Raw genomic sequence first — 25,896 nt, forward strand, 5'->3', positions numbered from 1 at the left:
GAAAGATATACTACGTTCTGTGGCAATTATATAGCAGATAATCAAATACTTTGGTTTAATTCATCTATTAATAGTCATCTCTACATATCCAGAAACATGTATCCAATGTATGTATCATTGCAGGCACATTGGTGTTTGTTAGTCATTGTTTAGGCTTCCCTGATACAGTTTAGTATTATGGTTAATCATCTTAAATTGTATACTCACCATTTTTGACTACTTCTCCCACATCATCTTTGGTGCATGTGGATGGTAATCAGACACCAAATACATAGTTGAAGTGGTAGAAGAAGTGAGCTGACCGACTGAGTTCCTTGAATATCTTGAAGATGGACAAGGAATGAGTTTTATCAACAACCACCAGACACACAAAATAACAAAATTACACGATATTCAAGTAATTATTGCCTTGTTATTTAATATTCCGATGCACAAGCCAGATACTTTGGGACTTAAATGTAACATGATAATATCATATGTACATATGTTGATGAAATTATATACCTCACAACTTCCAAGACCCTGAAGAAGTCATCTCTGAAGATAACACCCACCGTTAATTCTTTGTCTCCTCTTTCGTGTTTGAATAACGAATAATTGGATTCAACTACCAGATTTACAATATGGATTACGGGAAGGGGACGCGAATAACGAATAATAGGATTCAACTACCAGATTTACAATATGGATTACAGGAAGGGGACGCGAATTTTAATTTTTTAAATTTACAGTCCGGGCAGGTTAATCCTGTTAGCTTGCTGGCTCTTCTTATTCAGCCCGATATAAGACACATTAACCTAATCGATACTTCATCGATACTTCATCAGGAAATAGAAACACGATTTAATTTATATCAAAAATAATTACAAAATATCCACCTTCTTCAGTTCTACATATTTTGTTACTTACACTCGAATCGAACATGGAGCTGTTGATAACGGAAGTCTTGGCTGTAACTCTCTTGGTCTTCTCTGGAAGTGAAATTTTTCCCTTGATCAGACAGTATTTCCCTCGAAACTCCTCGCTGTCTTCATCCCTGTTTAATACTTTTATGTTTAAACATTCGTCATAAGCTCCTAAAGTCATGATGGTCCCTTCTAAGAATCCGCTTGGCATATTCGCCGTAGCGTCGATCACTAGAAAAGAAACAAACCAAAACAAGAAGGATTCACGAAGTTCCATTGATATAAGAATGTAATAAGATTTGTTCGTATCGTTCCTTTTTTAGGCCTCGTAACACCATAAATGAAACTTAGTTATAATTGTTTTAGTGAATATTTTATCGTCTGAAAAGATATCTTTAATATAACATTTCTTGATTTTCTTAAACGACTTTTGTTTCCAATGATGTAAAACAAAGAACATTTTAAACTTATGGTCAGCACGACATTTAGTATTTATTATAAAGTACTAAGTTTTGACTATAATACATAGGGAATCCCAGTTGAGGTGAAGCATTAGGAGCGGTACTGAGACAATGGTGTGCCCTGATAAATGTGTATCTAATACTATAACAAATAAGATAATACATGTGTGCTGCAATACGATAATAGATGTGTGCTCTAATGGAATAATAAATGTGTAATCTAATCGATCACACATAATAATTATTAGTTGTGGAGGCGTTATATTATGACGCCAAATTCCACTATTTGTTGGTAAAATAATATCCCAAAAGTTAGTGGCGGGTGCTGTTGACTAGTTGTCTTCTCCCTAGCCTATCACTGCAAAATTAGGTTCCACTCGTGCAGATAGCCTTCGTGTAACTTTGCGCGAAATGCTAAACAAACCAAAACCCAATGCGCTATCTTCAGTAGTGTAAACCACATGGACATTACATCTGTACCTTATATATGACTCTATAAAAGTTATGAATAAACAGTCAAAAGCCTTGAATATATAAAAGGGATCATATAAGGAACCACAGCACGTGCACAACACTTTGTATGAAAAAATCATCAAAGGTTCAGGTGTTTACTAAAGTCAGTGTTAGAACTAGGATTTGAATCATATTTGAACAGTTTTTGTTGTTGTTTTTTAATTTCGCGCAAAGCTACTCGAGGGCTATCTGCGCTAGCCGTCTCTAAGTTAGCAGTGTAAGACTAGAGGGAAGGCAGATAGTCATCACCGCCCATCGCCAACTCTTGGGCTACTCTTTTACCAAAGAATAGTGAGATTGAGCGTCACATTATAACGCCCCCCACGGCTGAAAGGGCGAGCATGTTTGGTGCGACCGGGACTCGAATCCGCGACCCTCGGATTACGAGTCGAGCGCAATGACACGCTTGGCCATGCCGGGCCTAATATTTGAACAGATGTCGTCAAGCGATTTCTAAAAACTTGTAATTTTATATATGTTTCTAATAACAAATATTGCAAATTAAGAACATTTTCAAGGGGGAGCCACTTGTTGTGTTTGTAATGTGGTCTTCAAAGTTATTGCCAATTACATGAAATAAAAGCATACAGTATTAAGTATTAGAATTTTTATATATATTCATGTTTATTATTTATCTATTAGCTCTATGTAATTTTATAATAGTAACCAACTCCCACAAACCTACACTTTGTAAAGGCATTTGTTGGTACAAGTAATCGTTATGTAATTTCTGTAATGCATGTTAGTGTATAGAAGACATTAATACTAGAAATAAACAACCTTATAGCACCAAAGTGTTGTTTTTATTTAATTAAACACCTAACGTTTCGCTTTACAGTTTCTTCAAGAGCGTTCACTAAACACAAACCAACATTAACAGTACAAAGCTTCAAATAATTTAAAATAATTCGTTATATTCGAGTCTATTACGTGCATGAGTAAAGTGTATTTTTATCATTTTAAGTAGCAAAGTTTACTGTTGAAATAAATCCATTGTTGAATTGATTAAGTTTTACCTATAGTAAATAAGTTCTATCATGGTTACGGTGTGCAATAATATAAGATAAATAAATAAAACAATTGAAATTATAAACGCCATCTTTTGTCCCTATTCATCTGTGGTCGTGATTATTTGATGAGAAGGGATGCTTTGAATTTTCTGTCTGTGTACTTTGTGAGGATTTCTACAATAGCGATTTCATGTTAGATGCCACTTGTTCATAATGGCCTACAAGAACGCTTCTTTAACGTTCTTCTAAATAAAAGTCTTGAATAGGTTCTTCTATACTTGTGTATAGAGTTCTTCCGGTTTATCCGATGTACGTATGATGACAGATGATATGTTTAAGCTGGTAAACAACATACGAGACATCACATTCATCCTTAGATTGTTAACAAGTTTTTCTAAGACAGTATATTGAGACCTGCAAAGTTGACTTTTTAGGGTTAAACTAGCCATTCTGTAACTTTAATCGAGCACGCTGCTGGTATATCGGTAATACTACGGACTTACAACGCTAAAACCATGGTCTCGATTCTCCTTGGTGGACTCGGCAGATATCTGATGTGGTTTTGCTATAAGGAAAACACACACACTTTAATCAGTAGTTCAGAGTTTGGTACTATCATCCACTAAAGGTCTTATAAAAGTAAACTTTTTTTTATTTCTGGAAAATCTTTTTTTTTCTTTTTCGCTTATCTGTGTCTCCTCATATTGGAAGTGTCGTGATGGTTTTTATCCGTCATTCTTCGATTTAAAAAGATTGGTATCTGTTGTTCACAAGAAGTGATTTTAGTTCGCAACGTGTACTTGTATTCCCTGCCGTTGCTATATATTCTCTTTAATTCTCCAATAATTGCGTCTTTCCTGTAAAGATGACGGAAGAGAGGTTCTCTGACAACATGCAGCATGACCATGGCCTTCAGAAGCAGTTGAGGGCTTGTATCACCATAATGTTTACAGAAACAGATTCACGTAAAGAAGTAAAGGAGTCTGAAACACCAATGAAGACACAGACAATGCTTAAACACAGAGATTCTTCTGAACTGGCATCTTATGCCAAGTGGAGGACGGAAAATTTTCTAAAAGAATGCTAAAACCAGACAAGTAAAGTTACTCTGCTGTTGTTTAATATCTAAAGAAATTTCTCAAAGAAGGTTTAACTTTCTCTGTTTATATAACTGAAGTTATTTCTATGCTCTGAGTTTCGCGCAAAGCTTAACGAGGGTTATGATGCCACCTCTCTTCTGAAACAGCAGTGCTCTCTAGCGCCACTTTGTGAAACTATAACGTCAATTCCCGACATTACAAGACCACACTTATTAGTAGTTTGGTTTGTTCTAAATTTCGCGCAAAGCTACACGAGGGCTATCTGCGCTAGCCGTCCCTAATTTAACAGTGTAAGACTTGAGGAAAGGCAGTTAGTCACCACCACCCACCGCCACCTCTTGAGCTACTCTTTTATCAACGAATAGAGGGATTGATCGACACTCATAACGTCCGAAAGACTGAAAGTGCAAGCATATTTGTTGGCAGGGTGGGACTCGAACCCACTACCCTCAGATGTTAGGAGCCAACTTCGTTTCTTTGAAATATAATACTGTCTAAAACTAACAGAAAAATAAAATTCAAATTTTTGAACTTGTAAAAGATCTAAAGCAACACGCCGAAAAAAAATCCTTATATAAATACGAGAGCTTACACTACATAAACATATCTCCTAAAGATAACTCGAAACCGACAAAAATATAACAAAACTGTAAACAGATACAAAGTGATAATATAAATACAACAATAAAACTGTAAATAGTTACAGAGTGATAGTCTAAATACAACAATAAAACTGTAGGCAGTTACAGAGTGATAATCTAAATACAACAATAAAACTGTAAATAGTTACAAAGTGATAATCTAAATACAACAATAAAATTGTAAACAGTTACAGAGTGATAATCTAGTCACAACAATAAAATTATAAACAAAACATTATGTAGCCACATAACTGATAACACACTCTGTCAACTTAACATTGAAGAAAAAAATTGTGCATCCATGTAAATGATGACCGTCTGGTACAGATTATTTTTGTATTTGAAAAACAAGTTTGAATTATATTCACGTCTGGTACAAATTGTTTTTGTATGTGAAAAACAAGTTTTAATTATATTCACGTGTGGTACAGATTGTTATTTGCATTTGAAAAACAAATAGCTTTTCACACTTTCAATAGGAGGTATTTATTATTACAAAATCTTTAACCAACAGTCATTGGTTCTCATGCAATTTGGCGTATAAATAGTTTCCTAAACTTTATTCAAGTAGGATCTATATTTTATCTGTAATTCGAGTATCAAACTTTGAGTGATATAACTTGTGTTATTTAATAAAATATAATTTTCAGTGTTTCTTGATATAAACTTACAATAATTAAAACATGGTACATTCCCTTACAAATAATGTACAATAATTAAAACATGGTACATCCCCTTACAAATAATGTACAATAATTAAAACATGGTACATTCCCTTACAAATAATGTACAATAATTAAAACATGGTACATCCCCTTACAAATAATGTACAATAATTAAAACATGGTACATCCCCTTACAAATAATGTACAATAATTAAAACATGGTACATTCCCTTACAAATAATGTACAATAATTAAAACATGGTACATCCCCTTACAAATAATGTACAATAATTAAAACATGGTACATCCCCTTACAAATAATGTACAATAATTAAAACATGGTACATTCCCTTACAAATAATGTACAATAATTAAAACATGGTACATCCCCTTACAAATAATGTACAATAATTAAAACATGGTACATCCCCTTACAAATAATGTACAATAATTAAAACATGGTACATCCCCTTACAAATAATGTAGGTATCTATAAACACTTACTTTTTATGGACCAACTTTTCAGTCTCCTAATACCAAATATCAACTTTAACAGACTGGACATGCACTGGTCAGTTATCTTCATTTCTTCACTTTTGCGTATAAAATATGAAATAATATTGCGATACAGTGAGGTCATTAACGCCTTGCTGTTTCTTTCTTCTTGCAACCACAATTCAGGGATAGATTTTGTTGGCATGATATTTGTTGTGTTTACAGAGGTCACCGAATTTTGGACAAAACTGACTGTTTCTGTGGGTCTCTGTACTGTTGACTCAGTAGATACAATTTCAGTCGAATGTATTGACGATTCTGGCATGAGAGTCTGCGATATGTCTGGAGTTTCAAGCATAAAGTTAATTTCAAAAAATTGTTCTGTATGAGTACCTATCTTAACTGTATTCACAAAATATCCCCATTTGTTTACATAATAAAAGAAGAAACAGAAGAAAGTATGTTTATAGCTAACTACACTCATTTTTACAACCAGAAATATGGAAATTATTACTGAAATTACATAAAAACTTTACAGTAAAACGTAAGAACTTAAGAGTTACCAATCAACTCAGTAACTGATTAGTTTTGTGTAAAGTTTGACGATGGACATTTGAAACGAGGAAAATCTGTGTCAGTAAATCTTATATTCCTCCTCGATCTAATTATGCCAACGTTTTTTAGAATACAGGTTTGGGAAGAAGATAACATGGATATGTTTTAACCGCTCTCCTAACTTGACTTCAAGGAATTAAGAAAAGTAACAAAATTCTGAACTGTAGAATTTTTAAAAGTTTTTTACCATTTCGAGACCAGAAAATGAATTCAGATATTCATATATATCTCTAAGTTTAACCGGAACATTGTATGAATATGGCTACAACAATCATCACAGGACTGTTTGACAATATTAACTAGGAACACAGTATGAACATGACTACAACAGGACTGTTTGACAATAATAACTAGAAACACTGTATAAACATGACTACAAAAATCACCACAGGACTGTTTGACGATATTAACTAGAAACACTGTATAAACATGACTACAATAGTCACCACAGGACTGTTTAAAAATATTAACTAGAAACACTGTATAAACATGACTACAACAGTCACCACAGGACTGTTTGACAATCTTAACCAGAAACATTGTATAAACATGACTACAACAGTCACCACAGGACTGTTTGACGATATTAACTAGAAACACTGTATAAACATGACTACAACAGTCACTACAAGACTGTTTGACGATATTAACTAGAAACACTGTATAAACATGACTACAACAAACACCACAGGACTGTTTGACGATATTAACTAGAAACACTGTATAAACATTACTACAACAGTCACCACAGGACTGTTTAAAAATATTAACCAGAAACACAGTATAAACATTACCACAACAGTCACCACAGGACTGTTTAAAAATATTAACCAGAAACACAGTATAAACATGACTACAACAGTCACCACAGGACTGTTTGACGATATTAACTAGAAACACTGTATAAACATGACTACAACAGTCACCGCAAGACTGTTTGAAAATATTAACTAGAAACACTGTATAAACATGACTAGAACAGTCACCACAGGACTGTTTGACGATATTAACTAGAAACACTGTATAAACATGACTACAACAGTCACCGCAAGACTGTTTGAAAATATTAACTAGAAACACTGTATAAACATGACTACAACAGTCACCCAAAAACTGTTTGACAATCTTAACCAGAAACATTGTATAAACATGACTACAACAGTCACCACAGGAGTGTTTAAAAATATTAACCAGAAACACAGTATAAACATGACTACAACAGTCACCACAGGACTGTTTGACGATATTAACTAGAAACACTGTATAAACATGACTACAACAGTCACCGCAAGACTGTTTGAAAATATTAACTAGAAACACTGTATAAACATGACTAGAACAGTCACCACAGGACTGTTTGACGATATTAACTAGAAACACTGTATAAACATGACTACAACAGTCACCGCAAGACTGTTTGAAAATATTAACTAGAAACACTGTATAAACATGACTACAACAGTCACCCAAAAACTGTTTGACAATCTTAACCAGAAACATTGTATAAACATGACTACAAAAGTCACCACAGGACTGTTTGACGATATTAACTAGAAACACTGTATAAACATGACTACAACAGTCACTACAAGACTGTTTGACGATATTAACAAGAAACACTGTATAAACATGACTACAACAGTCACTACAGGACTATTTGACGATATTAACTAGAAACACTGTATAAACATGACTACAACAGTCACCAAAGGACTGTTTGACGATATTAACAAGAAACACTGTATAAACATGACTACAACAGTCACCACAGTACTGTTTGACAATATTAACTAGAAACACTGTATAAACACGAATACAACAGTCAACACAGGACTGTTTAAAAATATTAACTAGAAACACTGTATAAACATGACTACAACAGTCACTACAGGACTATTTGACGATATTAACTAGAAACACTGTATAAACATGACTACAACAGTCACCAAAGGACTGTTTGACGATATTAACTAGAAACACTGTATAAACATAACTACAACAGTCACTACAGGACTGTTTGACGATATTAACAAGAAACACTGTATAAACATGACTACAACAGTCACCACAGGACTGTTTGACAATATTAACTAGAAACACTGTATAAACATGACTACAACAGTCACTACAGGACTATTTGACGATATTAACTAGAAACACTGTATAAACATGACTACAACAGTCACCACAGGACTGTTTGACGATATTAACAAGAAACACTGTATAAACATGACTACAACAGTCAACACAGGACTGTTTGACGATATTAATAAGAAACACTGTATAAACATGACTACAACAGTCAACACAGGACTGTTTGACAATATTAACTAGAAACACTGTATATACGTGACTACAACAGTCACTACAGGACTATTTGACGATATTAACTAGAAACACTGTATAAACATGACTATAACAGTCACCACAGGACTGTTTAAAAATATTAACTAGAAACACTGTATAAACATGACTACAACAGTCACTACAGGACTATTTGACAATATTAACTAGAAACACTGTATAAACATGACTGCAATAGTCACCAAAGGACTGTTTGACTATATTAACAAGAAACACTGTATAAACATGACTACAACAGTCACCACAGAACTGTTTGACAATATTAACTAGAAACACTGTATAAACATAACTACAACAGTCACCACAGGACTGTTTGACGATATTAACTAGAAACACTGTATAAACATGAATACAACAGTCACCACAGGACTGTTTAAAAATATTAACCAGAAACACAGTATAAACATGACTACAACAGTCACCAGTGGACTGTTTGACGATATTAACTAGAAACACTGTATAAACATGACTACAACAGTCACCGCAAGACTGTTTGAAAATATTAACTAGAAACACTGTATAAACATGACTACAACAGTCACCACAGGACTGTTTGACGATATTAACAAGAAACACTGTATAAACATGACTACAACAATCACCACAGGACTATTTGACGATATTAACTAGAAACACTGTATAAACATGACTACAACAGTCACCACAGGACTGTTTGACGATATTAACAAGAAACACTGTATAAACATGACTACAACAGTCACTACAGTACTATTTGACGATATTAACTAGAAACACTGTATAAACATGACTACAACAGTCACCACAGGACTGTTTGACAATATTAACTAGAAACACTGTATAAACATGACTACAACAGTCACTACAGGATTATTTGACGATATTAACTAGAAACACTGTATAAACATGACTACAACAGTCACCACAGGACTGTTTGACGATATTAACAAGAAACACTGTATAAACATGACTACAACAATCACCACAGGACTGTTTAAAAATATTAACTAGAAACACTGTATAAACATGACTACAACAGTCACTACAGGACTATTTGACAATATTAACTAGAAACACTGTATAAACATGACTACAACAGTCACCACAGGACTGTTTAGAAATATTAACTAGAAACACTGTATAAACATGAATACAACAGTCACCACAGGACTGTTTAAAAATATTAACTAGAAACACTGTATAAACATGACTACAACAGTCACTACAGGACTATTTGACAATATTAACTAGAAACACTGTATAAACATGACTGCAATAGTCACCAAAGGACTGTTTGACTATATTAACAAGAAACACTGTATAAACATGACTACAACAGTCACCACAGAACTGTTTGACAATATTAACTAGAAACACTGTATAAACATAACTACAACAGTCACCACAGGACTGTTTGACGATATTAACTAGAAACACTGTATAAACATGAATACAACAGTCACCACAGGACTGTTTAAAAATATTAACCAGAAACACAGTATAAACATGACTACAACAGTCACCAGTGGACTGTTTGACGATATTAACTAGAAACACTGTATAAACATGACTACAACAGTCACCGCAAGACTGTTTGAAAATATTAACTAGAAACACTGTATAAACATGACTACAACAGTCACCACAGGACTGTTTGACGATATTAACAAGAAACACTGTATAAACATGACTACAACAATCACCACAGGACTATTTGACGATATTAACTAGAAACACTGTATAAACATGACTACAACAGTCACCACAGGACTGTTTGACGATATTAACAAGAAACACTGTATAAACATGACTACAACAGTCACTACAGTACTATTTGACGATATTAACTAGAAACACTGTATAAACATGACTACAACAGTCACCACAGGACTGTTTGACAATATTAACTAGAAACACTGTATAAACATGACTACAACAGTCACTACAGGATTATTTGACGATATTAACTAGAAACACTGTATAAACATGACTACAACAGTCACCACAGGACTGTTTGACAATATTAACTAGAAACACTGTATAAACATGACTACAACAGTCACTACAGGACTATTTGACAATATTAACTAGAAACACTGTATAAACATGACTATAACAGTCACCACAGGACTGTTTAAAAATATTAACTAGAAACACTGTATAAACATGACTACAACAGTCACTACAGGACTATTTGACAATATTAACTAGAAACACTGTATAAACATGACTGCAATAGTCACCAAAGGACTGTTTGACTATATTAACAAGAAACACTGTATAAACATGACTACAACAGTCACCACAGAACTGTTTGACAATATTAACTAGAAACACTGTATAAACATGACTACAACAGTCACTACAGGACTATTTGACAATATTAACTAGAAACACTGTATAAACATGACTACAACAGTCACCACAGGACTGTTTAGAAATATTAACTAGAAACACTGTATAAACATGAATACAACAATCACCACAGGACTGTTTAAAAATATTAACTAGAAACACTGTATAAACATGACTACAACAGTCACTACAGGACTATTTGACAATATTAACTAGAAACACTGTATAAACATGACTACAACAGTCACCACAGGACTGTTTAAAAATATTAACTAGAAACACTGTATAAACATGAATACAACAGTCACCACAGGACTGTTTGACATTCTTAACTAGAAACATTGTATAAACATGATTAGAACGTCATCTTCATTTCTTTCAATAGACAGTTTCAGTTAAAGTTGTTGAGCCTAAAGTATCACTAACCATCAAGAGACAGTCACCATCTTTGAGAACTAATTCCTCACACTCGGAACCTTATGGGTCTCAGAAATTCTCTGGTTTTTCTGTTGTGTTCAGGCTTTTCTTGCTACTAAACTCAACTCTTTAGTTATTCGTTTTCCAATCTTGGTAAGTTATGTTAGATCAACATAACAAATCACGAACTGCTAGATCAACATAACAAATTAAGAACTGTTAGATCAACATAACAAATCAAGAACTATTAGATAAACATAATAAATCACGAACTGTTAGATCAACATAACAAATCACGAACTGTTAGATCAACATAACAAATCACGAACTGTTAGATACACATAACAAATCACGAACTGTTAGATAAACATAACAAATCACGAACTGTTAGATCAACATAACAAATCACGAACTGTTAAATAAACATAACAAATCACGAACTGATAGATAAACATAACAAATCACGAACTGTTAGATAAACATAACAAATCACGAAATGTTAGATCAACATAACAAATCAAGAACTATTAGATAAACATAATAAATCAAGAACTATTAGATAAACATAACAAATCACGAACTGTTAGATAAACATAGCAAATCACGAACTGTTAGATCAACATAACAAATCACGAACTGTTAGATCAACATAACAAATAAAGAACTGTTAGATCAACATAACAAATCAAGAACTATTAGATAAACATAATAAATCAAGAACTATTAGATAAACATAATAAATCACGAACTGTTAGATCAACATAATAAATCACGAACTGTAAGATAAACATAACAAATCACGAACTGTTAGATAAACATAACAAATCACGAACTGTTAGATCAACATAACAAATCACGAACTGTTAAATAAACATAACAAATCACGAACTGTTAGATACACATAACAAATCACGAACTGTTAGATAAACATAACAAATCACGAACTGTTAGATCAACATAACAAATCACGAACTGTTAAATAAACATAACAAATCACGAACTGTTAAATAAACATAACAAATCACGAACTGATAGATAAACATAACAAATCACGAACTGTTAGATAAACATAACAAATCACGAAATGTTAGATCAACATAACAAATCACGATTTGTTAGATTATTAATATATATTTTACTTCTATTTTTCAAATCTAATCACCTTATAAGCTATGAAAGATGGGACAATATTAAGAAAGATATCCCTTAACGTATGCTGTGTTCCATTATTAAACACCTGCTCTGCCTGATAAACTATGAAAGATGGGACAATATTAAGAAAGATATTCCTTAACGTATGCTGTGTTCCATTATTAAACACCTGCTCTGCCTGATAAACTATGAAAGATGGGACAATATTAAGAAAGATATTTCTTAACGTATGCTGTGTTCCATTATTAAACACCTGCTCTGCCTGATAAACTATGAAAGATGGGACAATATTAAGAAAGATATTCCTTAACGTATGCTGTGTTCCATTATTAAACACCTGCTCTGCCTGATAAACTATGAAAGATGGGACAATATTAAGAAAGATATTCCTTAACGTATGCTGTGTTCCATTATTAAACACCTGCTCTGCCTGATAAACTATGAAAGATGGGACAATATTAAGAAAGATATTCCTTAACGTATGCTGTGTTCCATTATTAAACACCTGCTCTGCCTGATAAACTATGAAAGATGGGACAATATTAAGAAAGATATTCCTTAACGTATGCTGTGTTCCATTATTAAACACCTGCTCTGATTATTTCTGAGCTACTCGAAGGCTATTTGTCATAACCTTCCTTGACCTTTAAGTGACAGACCAAAGCAAAGACGACTAGTTATCACCGCCCACTACGAGTTCTGGAGCTAGTGTTTACCGAAGAACAGCAGGATTTATCGTCACATCATAATATCCCCTGGGCTAAAAGAGTTAAGAATATTTTGTGACAGGAATTAAACCCGCAACCTACAGATTGTTTGAATGGTGTTCCAGGCGTCATCTGAGAGAGGAAAAATGTAAAACGCTTCTTCCTGTCCATAGCAACACTAAATTTCCTATCTGTAGTAACAGTAAACTTCCCATCTGTAGTAGCAGTAAATCTTCTAACTTTTGTAACAGTAAACTTCCCATCTATAGTAGCAGTAAACGTCCTATTTGTTGTAATAGTAAATATCCTATCTACAGTAACAGTAAATTTGCTAACTAAAGTAATAGTAAACTTCCTGACTAGAGTAGCAATAAACTTCCGAAATATAGTAACAGTAACCTTTCTATTTACACTAACAGTAATATTCCTATCTACAGTAACAGTAACCTTTCTATTTACACTAACAGTAATCTTTCTATCTACAGTAACAGTAACCTTTCTATTTACACTAACAGTAATCTTTCTATCTACAGTAACAGTAACCTTTCTATTTACACTAACAGTAATATTCCTATCTACAGTAACAGTAACCTTTCTATTTACACTAACAGTAATCTTTCTATCTACAGTAACAGTAACCTTTCTATTTACACTAACAGTAATATTCCTATCTACAGTAACAGTAACCTTTCTTCTCTAAAGCAACAGAGAATTTCCGATGTATAGTAATAGTAAACCTCCTAATTTTTGTAACAGTAAACTTTCGTCTCTAAAGCAACAGAGAATTTCCTATGTATAGTGAAAGTAAACTACCTAACACTTGTAACAGTAAACTTTCTATGTATAGTAACTATAAACTTCCTAACGTTTCTAACAGTAAACTTTCCATCTATAGTAATAGTAAACCTCCTAACTTTTGTAAGAGTAAACTTCCTATATATAGTAACAGTAATCTTCATATCTCTTTTAACAGTAAACTTCCTAACTTAAAGAAACAGCGAATTTTTTATCTAGAATAACAGTAAACCTCATAACTTTTGTAACAGTAAACTTCCTATGTATAGTAATAGTAAACTTTCAAACTACAGTAACATTAAATTTACTAACTATAGCAACAGTAAACTACCTAACTTCAGGAACAGAAAATTTCCTATCTATAGTAACAGTAAACTACCTAACTTCAGGAACAGAAAATTTCCTATCCATAGTAACTGTAAACCTCCTAACTTTTGTAACAGTAAACCTCCTAACTTTTGTGACAGTGAAGCTTCCTGTATATAGTGATAGTGGGCTTCCAGACTACAGTAACATTAGGTTTACTAACTATAGCAACAGTAAACTACCTAACTTCAGGAACAGAAAATTTCCTATCTATAGTAACTGTAAACCTCCTAACTTTTGTAACAGTAAACCTCCTAACTCTTGTAACAGTAAACCTCCTATCTTTTGTAACAGTAAACCTCCTAACTTTTGTAACAGTAAACCTCCTAACTTTGTGACAGTGGGCCTTCTGGCTTTATAACAGTAAACCCTCTAACTTTTGTAACAGTAAACCTCCTATCTTTTGTAACAGTAAACCCTCTAACTTTTGTAACAGTAAACCTCCTATCTTTTGTAACAGTAAACCCTCTAACTTTTGTAACAGTAAACCTCCTATCTTTTGTAACAGTAAACCCTCTAACTTTTGTAACAGTAAACCCTCTAACTTTTGTAACAGTAAACTTCCTATGTATAGTAACAGTAAACTTCCAAACTACAGTAACATTAAATTTACCAACTATAGTAATAGTAAACTACCTAACATCAGGAACAGAAAATTTCCTATCTTTTGTAACAGTTAACCTCCTAACTTTTCTAACAGTAAACTTCGTAGCTTTAGTAACTGCAAACTTCCTAAGTTGCAACCACTAGACCCAGTATTCCAGTTTCATGTTATAACCATTTCTCTAACACTCAATACTCGAAGTAAAGTGACAGTTTGATGAATGACACAATACTACTTTCTGTGAAGGCTGAAATGAAACCAAACAAAAGGTGACGTCGCTACGGTCGCCTTATGAGGTCGAATTCTATATATATGTTTAGAGAAAAACAGTACTAAAATTGTCAAAGTGTACTTACTCACAACTAAGGAATGACGTTCAGGGTACTACGTAACAGCGTTCTTTGAACAGTAAAAAATCCAACTTGAATTTATACCATAACAATTTCACATCCAGTCTGCGTCCTATATATAAAAAAATTGTAATCCAAAACTAACTTTATCTGATTGGTAGCGAATTTCAATATAAGTTAATACCACCACGTAAAGACAGAATATATATATATCTCAAATTCGCTTTTAGTTTGTAACATTACCAACAGTATTCACACGTAGAATAAGTTTAGTGTATCCTAAACTGTAGTCAACGTTACCCCTAATTAAAGTGTAAATAGCCTCCATGTAAGGAGAGATAAATAGATGGTTTTATATTTGTCTTCTAACCAGGACGTGCTCGCCTATCAACTCTAGAAGCGTATAGACAAGCTATGAACACAAGCTCATTGTACAACAATGTATGTCGAAGTTAAATGAAAGTAATAAACCAAAACCAACTAAAAAACTTGCTGTGAGATAAAAAATAACCTAGTGGCATTGGTATTCGATTATGAAACAAAGGCACAATCAAATTTAACCCAACTAGCAGCGATTTAACCATTTGGTTTATATTATCTTAAACTGTAAACTACAACATGAAATTCTAAAAACATTAACACCAATTTATAACGTTTCACATAACACCAACACATTTACCCTTTCAATGTGAAACATTAACAGCAGTTTAAAATGTTTCATGTATTACCAACAAATGTCAACACATTTACCCTTTCAATGTGAAACGTAAACAGCAGTTTAAAATGTTTCATGTATAACCAACAAATGTCAACACATTTACCCTTTCAATGTGAAACGTTAACAGCAGTTTAAAATGTTTCATGTATTACCAACAAATGTCAACACATTTACCCTTTCAATGTGAAACATTAACAGCAGTTTAAAATGTTTCATGTGTTACCAACAAATGTCAACACATTTACCCTTTCAATGTGAAACGTTAACAGCAGTTTAAAATGTTTCATGTATTACCAACAAATGTCAACACATTTACCCTTTCAATGTGAAACATTAACAGCAGTTTAAAATGTTTCATGTGTTACCAACAAATGTTTACACATTCATATTTTTCAATGTGAAACGTTAACAGCAGTTTAAAATGTTTCATGTGTTACCAACAAATGTTTACACATTCATATTTTTCAGTGTAAAGACTTAATATATTAGCGCAAAGTTACAAGTGGACTATTTACGATCTGTCCACGGCGAGGAATCGAAACCTGGATTCTTAGTGCTATGAGTCCATAATTGCACCGTTGAACCTCCGATGAACTGATGTAAAGAGGAGTTTTACCTCTTACAGTGTACCTCTGTCCTTGTACAAAGGCCCTCTATAAATGGCTCAGCGTTAAGTTTTACAACGTTACAAATCAAATTTCAACACACGTGGTAGATGGATAGAACACTGATGATCCACTACATCGCTTTACGTTTAACAACAACCAGAGAAACGGTGTTCTAAATTTTCTGGTTTAGAACGAACCTACAATAACGTCAGGTGATTTCAGTAGTAAGGTTATGTCATACCTGTTAACATTCCATATTTTCATCTTATCATTCAACAGGATTACTTGAATTCAACTTGAAAAACATATCACTAACTTTAATTTTTGGTGGCTTCCTCTGGTGATTATCAGATGGACATTTTTAAATTACCTAAACAGCAAAGGAACTTTGATAGATTGTTTGGTCAGAGTATTCATGACGATTATTCATTAGTGGGGAAAACTATTAAAAAAAACAGTACTTACAGCGTTATGTTACAATTTTAGTCAGTTTCGGTATCACGTGAAGTAATTCTAACACACAACGTTAAAATCATGTACACAAATAAATATTCATGTGAAGTAATTCTAACATACAACGTTAAAATCATGTACACAAATAAATATTCATGTGAAGTAATTCTAACACACAACGTTAAAATCATGTACACAAATAAATATTCATGTGAAGTAATTCTAACATACAACGTTAAAATCATGTACACAAATAAATATTCATGTGAAGTAATTCTAACACACAACGTTAAAATCATGTACACAAATAAATATTCATGTAAAGTAATTCTAACATACAACGTTAAAATCATGTACACAAATAAATATTCATGTGAAGTAATTCTAACATACAACGTTAAAATCATGTACACAAATAAATATTTGACTTCTCAGTTTCTCCAATATCTAATAAAATTATACGTGTAGTTTTGCGAGTGTTAAAACTGAATCTAAGAAAATATAACATAGTTTTTATCGAACTGACATTCGTCTGTACTAGTATTTATGACAAAAACATTTTTCATGAAATGTTATTGTTGTGTATGTGGAAATGAACACTGAGTCTTTGATAATTATAGTGTTTTACGATAATTAAAACTGAATATTTATTCAGTAATTTGTTCGTAAGACTTAGCAATGTGTTTACACGAAATAATTTTAAGTCTATAATAATTAGCATTGCGTCTGTAATAGATAACACTCCGTTGACAGCAGATTAGATTGTGTCTTTCTGACACGTTGACAATAATGGTCACTTTGTGAACTCAGTTTGTTTTTCTTTCTTGTACTGTTTGTTCTCTACTGAATGTTATGTTACCGAATGACATATGAAGCGCATTATTCAAGTTTTATTAGTGTTCCAGTGGGTTGGTAGCGATTATGATGAACCACTCGTTTTAAAGTAGGTAGATTATGAATTATTTTTAGTGAAAGTAACGAAAACATATGTAATAAGTTTTAACCACTTTATTCCTACTGTAATAAGTGGCCTTCGTAATACCAGGCCAGCTGGATACGACAGAAAATATAATTTTATACTGAAAAGTTTTCATTCATTGAACAAGTTGAATATGTAATGTTGTTATTTATGTAATACGTACTCGTGTAAGACATTTTAATTGCACATTTAATGAAGAATTAGACCGTAACACCAGTTTTATCATATCCTTGTGTAGTATTATGAAAAACATAATTAATCTAATTAATGTTTGTTGCTAGTTTTAAGTACAGTATTTTAATGGGATATATCTGGATAGGTTAAAGTAAAATCTGCGTGTAACTCTAGGTATTACTTATGATTTTAATGTGCTGTTAGCTTTTTAGGGTGAGACATTAAAATTGTTTTATTTCTGACCATTATACTGTAAATAAACGTGTAAATGATATTTGTACATCTAAATTAAAACTTTCGTTACTTATATCAATGGGGTGGAGGTTATATAAATACAGTGGAGCTTATATCGATGGGATGGAGCTTATGTAAATAGAGTGGAGCTTGAATAGATGGAATGGAGCATATATAAATGGAGTGGAGCTTATTTTGATGGGATGGATCTTATATAAATGGCGTTTGAGCTATAATTCACGAAGGATCACTGGACCTTCCAAAGTGTCCATCGTGAAGTTTGGATATACCACTCCATTGAAAGCCTTTCAAGGATGGTGTAGTTACTGAGCATGTATTACAGGATCGTACCTAGGATTACAAGGTAGAGGAACAGCTACTGCGATCTGTTGAGAAATAAAGTTTTACCAGTATATATTCAGAGTACAGGTAGTATAGCGTAACAAAAATTAAGGGTATTTTATAGTAAATTGTGCTGAGACATTACTGAAAAAAAAATTACAATAGATACTTTCCATAGAATGACAATAGATACTTTCCACGGAATGACAATAGATACTTTCAATGGAATGACAATATATACTTTCCATGGAATGACAATAGATACTTTCCATAGAATGACAATAGATACTTTCCATGGAATGACAATAGATACTTTCCATAGAATGACAATAGATACTTTCCATGGAATGATAATAAATACTTTCCATGGAATGATTACTTTCTTTCATTTTATATTGGGAAACTGATTTCGACGAGACTTCCATTTTGACCAGTTGTATAAATAAATCAGTGAATTGTTTTCGTTAGATTGAGATAATGAAGAAAGTAAACCAAATAACTTAGTATTAATGAATTGTTCACCTAATTTTTTTGAACATTTTGGGCTTAGGGTCCACATTCTGTTTATAGAATATTTCGAAATGGTTTGGTGTTCATATTGTTATCTGTGTTTATTGAATCTTTCGAGATAGCTTGGAAATCGCTCCCCGCTAGTACAGCGGTAAGTCTATGGATTTACAAAGCTAAAATCAAGGGGTTCGATTCCATTCGGTGGGCTGAGCAGATAGCCCGATGAGGCTTTCCTATAATAAAAGCACACAGCTTAGGAATCGTATTGTTATTTGTTGTTATCCAATTTTTGGGCTGTGGTGGAGTGCACATGCCTATCTAGGTTTATAGAACCTTATCGCTTACCATGTCTTTGACTGGTACACAATTTGTTTAGAAATGTGAAGGTTTGGAGAATATAAAAACACTATCATCTGTTGCTTCTATCCATATTGCTATTAGTTCTATCCATACTGCTGTTTGTTCTATCCATACTGCTATTAGTTCTATCCATACTGCTATTAGTTCTATCCATACTGCTGTTTGTTCTATCCATACTGTTGTTAGTTCTATCCATACTGCTATTAGTTCTATCCATACTGCTGTTTCTTCTGTCCATACCGCTGTTTGTTCTGTCCATACCGCTGTTTGTTCTATCCATATTGCTGTTAGTTCTATCCATGCTGCTGTTTGTTCTATCCATACTGTTGTTAGTTCTATCCATACTTCTGTTAGTTCTATCCATACTGCTGTTTGCTCTACCCATACTGCTGTTTGTTCTATCCATACTGCTATTAGTTCTATCCATACTGCTATTAGTTCTATCCATACTGCTATTAGTTCTATCCATACTGCTGTTTGTTCTATCCATACTGTTGTTAGTTCTATCCATACTGCTATTAGTTCTATCCATACTGCTGTTTGTTCTGTCCATACCGCTGTTTTTCTATCCATATTGCTGTTAGTTCTATCCATGCTGCTGTTTGTTCTATCCATACTGCTGTTTGTTCTATCCATACTGTTGTTAGTTCTATCCATACTTCTGTTAGTTCTATCCATACTGCTGTTTGCTCTACCCATACTGCTGTTTGTTCTATCCATACTGCTATTAGTTCTATCCATATTGCTATTGGTTCTATCCATATTGCTGTTGGTTCTATCCATACTGCTGTTTGTTCTATCCATGCTTCTGTTTGTTCTATCCATACTGCTGTTGGTTCTATCCATACTGCTGTTAGTTCTATCCATACTGCTGTTTGTTCTATCCATACTTATGTTTGTTCTATCCATACTGCTGTTAGTTCTACCCATACTGTTGTTAGTTCTATCCATATTGCTGTTAGTTCTATCCATGCTGCTGTTTGTTCTATCCATACTGTTGTTAGTTCTATCCATGCTTCTGTTGGTTCTATCCATACTGCTGTTTGCTCTACCCATACTGCTGTTTGTTCTATCCATACTGCTATTGGTTCTATCCATATTGCTATTGGTTCTATCCATATTGCTGTTGGTTCTATCCATACTGCTGTTTGTTCTATCCATACTTCTGTTTGTTTCTATCCATACTGCTGTTGGTTCTATCCATACTGCTGTTGGTTCTATCCATACTGCTGTTTGTTCTGTCCATACTGTTGTTGGTTCTATCCATGCTGCTGTTGGTTCTATCCATACTTCTGTTTGTTCTATCCATACTGCTGTTAGTTCTATCCATACTGCTGTTTGTTCTGTCCATACTGTTGTTAGTTCTATCCATACTGCTATTAGTTCTATCCATACTGGTGTTTGTTCTATCCATATTGCTGTTTGTTCTATCCATACCGCTGTTTGTTCTATCCATATTGCTGTTAGTTCTATCCATACTGTTGTTAGTTCTATCCATACTGCTATTAGTTCTATCCATAATGCTGTTTGTTCTGTCCATACTGCTGTTTGTTCTTTCCATACCGCTGTTTGTTCTATCCATACCGCTGTTTGTTCTATCCATATTGCTGTTAGTTTTATCCATACTGCTGTTTGTTCTATCCATACTCCTGTTTGTTCTATCCATACTGCTGTTTGTTTTATCCATACTGCTGTTAGTTCTATCCATGCTGCTGTTTGTTCTATCCATACTGCTGTTTGTTCTATCCATACTGCTGTTTGTTCTATCCATACTTCTGTTTGTTCTATCCATACTGCTGTTAGTTCTATCCATACTGCTGTTAGTTCTATCCATACTGCTGTTTGTTCTGTCCATACTGTTGTTAGTTCTATCCATACTGCTATTAGTTCTATCCATACTTCTGTTTGTTCTATCCATACTGCTGTTAGTTCTATCCATACTGCTGTTTGTTCTGTCCATAATGTTGTTTGTTCTGTCCATACTGCTGTTTGTTCTTTCCATACCGCTGTTTGTTCTATCCATACCGCTGTTTGTTCTATCCATATTGCTGTTAGTTTTATCCATACTGCTGTTTGTTCTATCCATACTCCTGTTTGTTCTATCCATACTGCTGTTTGTTTTATCCATGCTGCTGTTTGTTCTATCCATACTGCTGTTTGTTCTATCCATACTGCTGTTAGTTTTATCCATACTGCTGTTTGTTTTATCCATGCTGGTGTTAGTTCTATCCATAATGCTGTTTGTTCTATCCATAATGCTGTTAGTTCTATCCATATTGCTGTTAGTTCTATCCATAATGCTGTTTGTTCTATCCATACTGCTGTTTGTTCTATCCATACTGCTGTTAGTTTTATCCATACTGCTGTTTGTTTTATCCATGCTGGTGTTAGTTCTATCCATAATGCTGTTAGTTCTATCCATGCTGCTGTTTGTTCTATCCATATTGCTGTTAGTTCTATCCATAATGCTGTTTGTTCTATCCATACTGCTGTTTGTTCTATCCATACTGCTGTTAGTTTTATCCATACTGCTGTTTGTTTTATCCATGCTGGTGTTAGTTCTATCCATAATGCTGTTTGTTCTATCCATAATGCTGTTAGTTCTATCCATACTGCTGTTTGTTCTATCCATACTGCTGTTAGTTCTATCCATAATGCTGTTTGTTCTATCCATACTTATGTTAGTTTTATCCATACTTCTGTTAGTTCTATCCATACTGCTGTTTGCTCTACCCATACTGCTGTTTGTTCTATCCATGCTGCTGTCAATTCTATCCATGCTGCTGTCAGTTCTATCTATACTGCTGTTAGTTTTATCCATACTTCTGTTAGATCTATCCATACTGCTGTTTGCTCTACCCATACTGCTGTTTGTTCTATCCATGCTGCTGTCAATTCTATCCATGCTGCTGTCAGTTCTATCAATACTGCTGTTAGTTCTATCCATACTGCTGTTTGTTCTATCCATAATGCTGTTAGTTCTATCCATAATGCTGTTTGTTCTGTCCATACTGCTGTTTGTTCTGTCCATACCGCTGTTTGTTCTATCCATACCGCTGTTTGTTCTATCCATATTGCTGTTAGTTTTATCCATACTGCTGTTTGTTCTATCCATACTCCTGTTTGTTCTATCCATACTGCTGTTTGTTTTATCCATACTGCTGTTAGTTCTATCCATGCTGCTGTTTGTTCTATCCATACTGCTGTTTGTTCTATCCATACTGCTGTTAGTTTTATCCATACTGCTGTTTGTTTTATCCATGCTGGTGTTAGTTCTATCCATAATGCTGTTTGTTCTATCCATAATGCTGTTAGTTCTATCCATATTGCTGTTAGTTCTATCCATAATGCTGTTTGTTCTATCCATACTGCTGTTTGTTCTATCCATACTGCTGTTAGTTTTATCCATACTGTTGTTTGTTTTATCCATGCTGGTGTTAGTTCTATCCATAATGCTGTTTGTTCTATCCATATTGCTGTTAGTTCTATCCATAATGCTGTTAGTTCTATCCATATTGCTGTTAGTTCTATCCATAATGCTGTTTGTTCTATCCATACTGCTGTTTGTTCTATCCATACTGCTGTTAGTTTTATCCATACTGTTGTTTGTTTTATCCATGCTGGTGTTAGTTCTATCCATGCTGCTGTTTGTTCTATCCATATTGCTGTTAGTTCTATCCATAATGCTGTTTGTTCTATCCATACTGCTGTTTTGTTCTATCCATACTGCTGTTGGTTTATCCATACTGCTGTTTGTTTTATCCATGCTGGTGTTAGTTCTATCCATGTGCTGTTTTGTTCTATCCATAATGCTGTTAGTTCTATCCATACTGCTGTTTTGTTCTATCCATACTGCTGTTTGGTTCTATCCATAATGCTGTTTGTTCTATCCATACTTATGTTGGTTTTATCCATACTTCTGTTAGTTCTATCCATACTGCTGTTTGCTCTACCCATACTGCTGTTTGTTCTATCCATGCTGCTGTCAATTCTATCCATGCTGCTGTCAGTTCTATCCATACTGCTGTTAGTTCTATCCATACTGCTGTTTGTTCAATCCATAATGCTGTTGGTTTTATCCATACTTCTGTTGGTTCTATCCATACTGCTGTTTTGCTCTACCCATGCTGCTGTTTGTTTCTATCCATGCTGCTGTCAGTTCTATCCATGCTGCTGTCGGTTCTATCCATGCTGCTGTTAGTTCTATCCATACTGCTGTTTGTTCTATCCATAATGCTGTTAGTTCTATCCATACTGCTGTTTGTTCTATCCATACTGCTGTTAGTTCTATCCATACTTATGTTAGTTTTATCCATACTTCTGTTTGTTCTATCCATACTGCTGTTAGTTTTATCCATACTGCTGTTAGTTTTATCCATACTGCTGTTAGTTCTATCCATACTGCTGTTTGTTCTATCCATACTGCTGTTAGTTTTATCCATACTGCTGTTTGTTTTATCCATGCTGGTGTTAGTTCTTTCCATAATGCTGTTTGTTCTATCCATACTGCTGTTAGTTCTATCCATACTGCTGTTTGTTCTATCCATACTGCTGTTAGTTCTATCCATAATGCTGTTTGTTCTATCCATACTGCTGTTAGTTCTATCCGTGCTGCTGTTACTCGAGGTAATTACAAGACGTTATTAACCTGATGAAGTTTATTTCGAAAGTGATAATTCATTAGGACTAATTATATTCATTTCTAATTCGTGATATTTACAGAAGGTTTACCATCAGGTTCTTGCTCTGAAACCTGAATTGGGTGGATTCAATTTGGTTACTGAAACTGTAAATCTTAATTAATTTATCTGATATAATCTATATTAGAATACACCTTGATAGTGGTTTCTGAAATAAGAGATTTAGAAATATTTCATTTACTAGTGTTTTGAAAATATGAGACCAATCAAGTTAGCCAGGTTTTATTTGGAATTTTCTTAGTAGTTTGGTCAGTTTACTTCAACATACCTGCTTCACGAATCTAATCCATACTATTTTGCATTTCTTCTCATGAGCTTTGAAGGTTTGGGTTTCATTCCTCAACATGTACAAAAGGTGAATGTTTTTCATTGTGAGCGTGTTTCTTACCGTTTCTAAAGTCTTTACTGTGCAAGATTTTTGTTTTTCAACACTGATAACACCTGGAGGACACATACCAAACAAAGAACAATAATCTTTACTCTCTTATGATACCTGCCACGACTTAACAGTTAGGTTGGTTTCACGTTCACGTACTTAAATCAGGGTTTCTATAAAATAAAATAAGGACATTCTTAAACTTCCGAAAGATGCGTGAAATTGTTAAGAGAGTAAGTACTGAAAATTATTATTGAATTAATATTTTCAAAACAAGACTCAAAACTCGAGCTTTCAAATAGTAGACTATTCTTCTTCGGTGAACTATTCGAAAGCGCTTGAGGTTTGGGTCTCGTTTTGAAAATATTACAACTTTTGTAGATTATCCTATGTGCTAACTAATTAACCTGAATTAATTAATTAAGATATTTTTGACTGAACATAATAACATGCGCAATAAGATATCAATAATATGGTGCTTATTTTGGTAGAAGTAACGGCGTTTCGGCGCTTAGCGGTTTTAAAAACAACAACAACATGTTAAAATGTATCGTTGAATTTCGTCGTCGCCTCATTAAGAATATTTCCGGATATTGTTTGTTTGTTTGAAATTAAGGTCAAAGCTACACAACGGGCTATCTGTGATCTGTGCGCCACAAGTATCAAAAACCGATTTTAGCAACGTTGTAATCCACAGACACACCATGGTGCCACTGGGAGCTCTGGATATTTATACACTGGAAAGATGTAAATGAAGGTAAAGGGCTAAAACCAACAGAACCATCAGCTGACCAGTGTGTGCGTCACATGGTCTAATCAGGAATTATATCGATCATTAGCGATTTTTATTTCTACTGTTTCCGTTCTTTAACTAAGAATTCTTCGCAACAATAAATTAATTTCTATAAACTGACGGATAAAAGTGTTGCCAAAAGAATTAATATAAAC

General features: G+C 33.7%; 1 protein-coding gene across 1 annotated transcript in view; it reads right to left on the minus strand.

Annotated features, from left to right (window-relative positions):
• Positions 1–256: 256 nt before the first annotated feature.
• Positions 257–25,896, minus strand: part of LOC143245653 (uncharacterized) — a 108,841-nt gene continuing 83,201 nt past the window's right edge. The window contains exons 16-17 of the mRNA XM_076492001.1: positions 910–1,136; positions 257–322 (exon numbers count right to left, since the gene is read on the minus strand). Coding sequence (XP_076348116.1) covers positions 257–322; positions 910–1,136 — 293 coding nt within the window. The remainder of the gene's footprint in view (positions 323–909; positions 1,137–25,896) is intronic.

This window comes from Tachypleus tridentatus, chromosome 2, assembly GCF_004210375.1.
Source record: "Tachypleus tridentatus isolate NWPU-2018 chromosome 2, ASM421037v1, whole genome shotgun sequence".
Classification (NCBI taxonomy): Eukaryota; Metazoa; Arthropoda; class Merostomata; order Xiphosura; family Limulidae; genus Tachypleus; species Tachypleus tridentatus.